Raw genomic sequence first — 7021 nt, 5'->3', positions numbered from 1 at the left:
GTCAATGTACATTAAAACAATCAAAGAAATGTTTTTTTTTTTTTCAATAAATATTTTGGTTAGTCTAAGTCTTGGAACCCAATAGAAAGAATAGCTAGTCACCAACTTAGCCATATGTTTGTGTTGCGATTATATTGAAGGTATGCTCATTATTTATGACTAATTAATTCTTTAATTAATTCGGTACATTTATGAAACAAGAGTAAATGTTGTAAAATAACGCAACAATTGCTCTCCCTAATTCACAACACATTACTAAGACCGTTCCAGCTCACAAAAGATGTCTCAGATCCACTAACAACGGACGAATAGACCATAGTGAGAACAACATCGTTATAGTCATTTCAGAGAAAATTATGAAAAATATAAAAAAGAAGAAAAATATAAACCGACAACTTAGAATCGAATGCGACGATGGCATCCACGAGTGATGGATTGAAGAAATTACGACTATTTGCAACTAGACCGAGACCAACTTGCGCATGCTCTTTGAGTAGTAGATCAAGTTCCATTAGCAGAATTGTAGCACCTTTGAAGTAGTAAGTTCAGTATTTCTTGGAATAGCTTTCTAATTGATAAGTTCAACAGTAATTGATGGGATCAACAGTTACAAGATATTATGTGTTTTTATTAGTTTATTTTTATAGGCTTGTTTTACAAATCATAATTCAAATATATTACAAATTTAATTTTTTTTTTTTATTAAATATAATTTGTAATTACATTTTTCAATGTATAGACAGAAAAAAAATTCTGGATATATTTGATCTGGGTATTCTTATAAGGGAAACTAATAAAGTATTTGGCGCTAATGACTGTAGCAGTCTGGGCACCAAAAATAAATAAATAAATTATTTGGCTAGCTGCGTAATAAGGGAGGCACACATTTCAAAGAATTCCATTGTATGATGCCCAGTCGATTGTTGATAAGACATGATGTCGCCATCTGAAGAATAAACAAAAAATTATTTAGTATTAATTTCTTTTGAAATTATTCAGTGTAACTGCAATAATATAAGTAGGGGAAGTATATTTTTACCCATGGGTAAGGGGTCTTCCTCATTACTTAAGCTCTTAAAATCTAATAAATAACTTTTGTAGTCAACTTGATATAACTGTAGAGACATTTTCGTAAATTTTTTCTCTTTATTAACCTTCTTACGTCTAACTCGCACATGATATGGGTTTATAACTCTCCATTCCTGAAACGTAAATGAACTTCAGCTACAAATACTGACTTTAATTTACAATGCTTCTTTTTTAAAGTATACTTACGAAGTTCAAGACTTTCATTGCACGATAAACCTCATTCATAATGTCACAAGGTTTGCTCTGAGATCTTATACCTAAAACAAAAACAAAAAATAGAACTTTGAAGATAGCATGGTAACTAGTTACTTCAGAGATATTTTTTCTTTTGTTTTTTATTTTTTTTTTTTTGTAGAGGGGGAATTCGGTGTCAAAAACAAGACTTTCTCTTAGCCCAACCTACATAATTAATTTTTTTTTAAACGTAGAATTTGTAATAAAAGATAGGTGAGATCAGTATTATATAATGTGAAAATAATGCCTATTTTTTCAGGCTGGTTTTACGTCAAACACTTCGTGTCGTGAATTGAAGCGGATGGCAAACATACTTTATTATAAATTTCTTTTATATTATTAAGCCCAAACTGGAAATGGAACCCAGTAAAATACATCTCAGCTTCGCGGTCCCTACGCCTCCAACTAAAGCTCCAAAGTACAATAGTAAGTAGGCCAAAGCCCTGCTAATTTAATTTTTTGCTTTTATTTAGTGTAATACTATCTGGCCTTCTGAACATTTTGTTTAAATACAGAGCTTAGACAGCAACAGAATAGCGGTAGCGTTTGAGGTGGGGATACTGAATGGAGCAGTCTGTTTCTACATAGTGGAAGTACAGCTCATTGTTTCCTTTGTTTTCCCAATATATTTACATAATCTTTTCTTCAATAAACATCGTTCTTCATTGAAGCAGTTATGTACATAATATTTCGCAAAAGAAGTTTAATTTACTACCCATATCTTTGGAAATTGATTCTATTTAACATTTTAAAAAACACTTATTTTTTTGTGTGCACCTTTAAATGTTTTTTGAATGCATTGACTAAAATGTGCACAATTTAATCAGTCTCAAAGCACCAAGCGAAAATGCCACTTAACCGCGATCTAGCCATTGTCTCCTGTTTCTTGATTTCTTCGGTAAACTGCTTTCATTACCAACTACTATTTTTTTATTCTAGCGAAGTTCAGAGTTATGTAGGGACGGGCTATACAGTACTTTGAACATTTTTGGTTAGTAAATAATTAAATTTCTGCGTTAGAAAGTTAGCGAAAAAACGAATGAGGGCTTACCAAGATGCCATTTTGCTCTCTTTACCGGCGTACCTGAAGCTTTACCAGTCTCAGAGGTACCTTCTTTATTTAAAGAGCTTAAAGCTCTGTCTCGCAATGCTGCTGCAAAAATCAATACATGTATTCTTTTAAAAAAAAAAATCACAAATACTCCATTAGAGTATACAAAATATTGTTATTAACTTACGAGCAATTCGTTCAGGATGTGGCCTCACTGGACTTGGAGAGAGATCATTAGGACTGAAGGAAACAGGTGGCGGGCTACTAGCTACGTAGAAGTCCTTTAGTTCTGCTTTAGCTGCTTCGTCGGCAATCCGTTTGTTGTCAATAATCAAGTGATAAGCAATGCCTAGTTGATCGTGTGGGTCACCCGAGAGTAGCGCGTTGTGAACTTCACTTTCTTTAACTCCGAATTTCTAAAACAATAAAATCATAGTACATCATAGACATTATTTAAGTGTTCGAGTTGAAAAAATCTGTTGTGAAACGATCACACAACTTTTTCTTACTGCAATCCTTAAAAGTTCGAATACAAATTTTAATTTTTGTAACATCTTCACTATAATATAGCCTCACTTTGATTATAATAAGACAGTACTTTCGAGGAAAGATAACGTTCTAGAAATCCCATAAAATCAAGGTTCTTTGAAAATAATATACCGTTCCACTTAACTTCAAGTTTCAAATAAAAGTAACTTTAAGTGATTTTTAAGTGGGTTAATTAGAATACAACGTTTAAAGAGAGTGGTTAAATAAAATCAAGTAAACCGAAAGTAAAGTCGAATTTCGTGTGGACGAAATTTCGGCCGAAACATTATTTAAGAAAGAGCGATAATATCTCAATTGAAAATAAACTTTAGAGCTTCCTGCAATTTTCCTTTTTCGAGATACATATAGCTTACAAACACCCACGTATATTTATGATAAAAAAGAAATAATTAAACTTTAATAAGATCGCAACATTCCCTTGCCAAGATGTAACAGAAACTCAAAAATTTGAGGCGAAAGGAATCAAAATAATAATGTCACTTACCTCACAAACTTCATGTACCGCGTCAGTGTCAATAACTGAGGAATCTTGTTCCACCGGCGACGGAAAGAGATAAGCAGGCAATTCTTTTTGAAACCATTCATGTTTTCTAAAAAGGGGAAAAAAATACGGTATGAAGTATTGAGATTTAAAGAAATAGCACAGCTCTAACTAAATATTGCCAATAATAGTTTTATGGTCAAAAAATAAGCATAAACAAGTATTTAAGTTCTTTCATTACTTTATGTCTTCTATTGAAGCTCTCTTCATTGGGTCTATTTGCAGCATAAGGCACAGTAACGTTACAACTGACTTATTCAAGTAATCAGGAATTGGAAATATTCCAGCTGGAAAAAAAACAAAAAACGATCATTAATACGCGGCAAATTGTGGATCTCATTAGGGTATGACTTTTCACCTTACACTGAGGTCACACTCAAAATTTTACTAGATGTTTATAAGTAATTCAGATTTAACACAAAGTTTTAAAGTTCTACAGTATTTAAAACAATACAAGTTTAAACCTAACATTTTATTTTTCTGAAGAGTGTAGGCACATGTTCATCATCGAATGGTAATGTCCCGCAAAGAAGTGCATAAAGAATTACACCACAAGACCATATATCAACTTCTGGCCCAGCATATAGTTTTCCAGAAATGACTTCCGGTGCAGCATAATTGGGAGAGCCGCAGCTTGTCCGCAAAAATTCTCCATCCATCATCATATTTGATAGCCCTTGAATATTCAAAAAGCAAAATTTATTATTGAAAATATGGTTAGGTTTGTAGTGCAATAAATATGCATGCAGCGACGGATAAAATCAATGCCAAAATTTATTACTTACGTTTATTGGAGAACAGGAACGTAATGTTTAATCAGGAGGGTTTGAACGTCCAACAACCAAACTACTCGGGAAAGGAAAGTATACAAGATTTTTTGTTTAACAAATGTAAATTTTGCTAGGCTCGAACTAGCAACCTTCTTGGGAAAGATTACTCCCTTACAACGACTATATCAACTCCGTCACAAGTACAACAATACTAATAATAATAATAATAATAATAATAATAATAGTAATAATAATAATAATTTAATAATAAGTAACAGCTAATCATTTAAGTTTGCTGCACAGAATCAGATCAAAAAGGCCATGCAGCAGCTTGGCCTCCCGATTGCCACCTTCAGACTGTTCAACACATGCTATCCTGCGTAGTTTTTATCAGCAAAAGAAAGAAATAGCACTGCACTGTGAAGGTGTGGAAGGGTTTGTGGGCGTTGAAAATTTTGCTTATCTATGACAAAAAAAAAAAAAAAAAAATGCTTTCAAGTTTTACCCAGGAGCTTCCTTCCAGACTACTACGTTTAATGAGACAGACAGCTTTTGAGGGCGACGGCGGGTGGTGAATGGTACAAATACAAGTTTTGGTTACAAATAATAAGATGCTACAATTAACTAAATAATACCTACTACCCGCCATTCCTCCTGAATTTATTGTATAATTATTATTTACCAAAATCAGCTATTTTCACATGAAGATTGTGATCTAGTAGCAGATTTTCCGGCTTTAAATCACGATGAACAATCATATGGCGATGACAGTAATCAACTCCGGATATAATCTGCTGAAAAAAGCGTCTCGCTTCGTATTCTTTCAGCTGTAATTCAGACATAAAGATAAAATCCTTTAAAAAAAAATCTAAATAAATTAACCAATACGTTTAATTAACTAAGAGAACTTACTTTGCCATGTTTAACTATATAATCAAATAATTCACCTCCTGAAACATATTCCATTATCATGAAAATATCGGTTGGAGTGCTGATAACCTGGTACCTGTAAAAATTAAAATTTTCCCTTTAACTTAATAAGTTCTTATAATTTTCAGTTACAAAAGAAAAGACAAAGTACCGCTAATGCGTACTGTTACAAAGATGGATTTCAGCGGACACCCTCTGGCACCCAAGCTTTTTGTGGCATCCCTATTTTTGGCACCTCTCTCTTCACGAAAGGGAGGAGAACCTGAGTAGCTATCAAATGTTGAAACAAGACCCAACTCCATGGGGGAAGTTGAGAGATATTGTATTTTGGCACCAAAAATTTGGCTTCTCTTGAGGTGTTGGAGTAAGTGTATTTGCACAAGGGAGTACTTATGTCAAGTTGCCTATTTAAGTCCTTTCTTAGGATCAGCTGCAGTTGAACCTGGCTTAATTACCAGGGTTTGAGGGAACTCTCCCAAAATTCAAAATGGAATAGTGGGAAGGTTAATGGGGAAATTGGCATTAGTGAGCGGTCACTGCTGACTACCAGGAGCCCTCTCTTACAAGAACTCTGGAGTCTAATTCCTCTAGTTTGGGGAAAATATCCTCAGAACCTCTGGACAGAGAAGGGTTGCATCAAGTAACGGTAATACCTACATACGGCACTCACTCTTTCGGCAATTCCTTAGGGAACCTGAGTAGTTACAGGTTTTATAGAACTGTCTAGAGTTCTCCCAGTTTCTTTATATTATTATTCTTCAGAGAGGCGTTGGAGGGGAGGTTATGGTGGCAGTGTTTATCCTAGTCTACTGGCTCACTGTTCCTATGTAAAGAATGTGGGTAAGTGGTTTCATCAGTTGGAAGAGCTACCAGATAATAAGTGGCTTTTCTTGGCACCAGTAGGAGGCACATTAGATATACTTTGGTCGCACTACTGTACTCACCGTTAACAAAAAAAAAAAAGAAAAAAAAATAGATAAAAAATATAATACGAATAAGAGGATCATAGGACAGACACATACACGCGCACTAAGATCTGAATGCTTTGATAGAACACTTAACAGATATTCCAGAATGATCATCGCAAAGTAGTCTTAAATGGAGCAACCTTGGCATAGAAGCAAGAAAAGGTAGAGAAAAGAGGCTTAAATTTCTAAACGGATCGAAAGAAATTAAAAAGAAAAAATAATTAAAACATTCTTACAATTTAATAATATGTGGATGACGGAAAAGTTTAAGATTTTGAATTTCACGTCTTATTTTTCCCACAACGTCTAAACTTTTAATTTTCTGCCGATTTAATATCTTCACCGCTACCTTATGTTTGGTCAATTGATGTTCACCAACTAAAATCAAAATAAGATGCACAATTTTTTTTTGTAAAAGTTAAAAAAAATAGACGAGCACTATTACTTAAGGTGCTAGCAATTCTGTTGAATATTTTACTTACTTTTAACTTTGCCGAACGTGCCAACTCCTAAAGTTTGTCCAAGGATATAATGACCAATTTTAACCATTGGTTGCGGGGAAATTTGACTTTTTTCTGACATTTGTATTTGGTTAAATATAAAAATAAATAAATAAGGGTCTAAACCTTTAAAAAACCACTACACATCCAATGATAGTGACAAATATTTAAAAGATATTGACTCCAATCACAAAAAGAATAAATACACATTTTTAATGTGGTTTATAAATAAATGTATTTTTTCAATGAGCACATAGAGAAATGAGCACAAATTAGCATTGTAAATGTTTAAAGTTATTCACACCTCTCAAGCCAGAGTTATCAAAACTGTTGAGAGCATTTCGTACCAGAACAAGTGTAACCTTCCTTCGAAAAAATTATTAATTTTT

At 33.5% G+C, this 7021-nt stretch overlaps 1 protein-coding gene across 2 annotated transcripts; it reads right to left on the bottom strand.

The window, feature by feature from the left end:
* Window positions 1-617: 617 nt before the first annotated feature.
* Window positions 618-7013, bottom strand: AMPKalpha (AMP-activated protein kinase alpha subunit). Of its 2 annotated transcripts, none has more exons than XM_074143606.1 (12): window positions 6615-7013; window positions 6369-6510; window positions 5147-5240; window positions 4917-5061; window positions 3934-4140; window positions 3646-3751; window positions 3408-3513; window positions 2562-2790; window positions 2375-2473; window positions 1276-1346; window positions 1040-1202; window positions 618-946 (listed from the first exon to the last, which is right to left on the bottom strand). In XM_074143606.1, the coding sequence occupies exons 1-12, from the start codon at window positions 6712-6714 to the stop codon at window positions 852-854; spliced, it is 1557 nt and encodes a 518-aa protein (XP_073999707.1). In that variant the 5' UTR covers window positions 6715-7013; the 3' UTR covers window positions 618-851. The 2 variants fall into 2 exon arrangements, with proteins under 2 accessions (XP_073999707.1, XP_073999706.1); XM_074143605.1 differs by having other exon boundaries at window positions 2375-2476; window positions 6615-7012.
* Window positions 7014-7021: the final 8 nt, after the last annotated feature.

This window comes from Rhodnius prolixus, unplaced genomic scaffold, assembly GCF_049639745.1.
Source record: "Rhodnius prolixus isolate KJV_2025 unplaced genomic scaffold, Rpr scaffold_12, whole genome shotgun sequence".
Classification (NCBI taxonomy): Eukaryota; Metazoa; Arthropoda; class Insecta; order Hemiptera; family Reduviidae; genus Rhodnius; species Rhodnius prolixus.
This window is presented reverse-complemented; position numbering and strand designations above follow the sequence as displayed.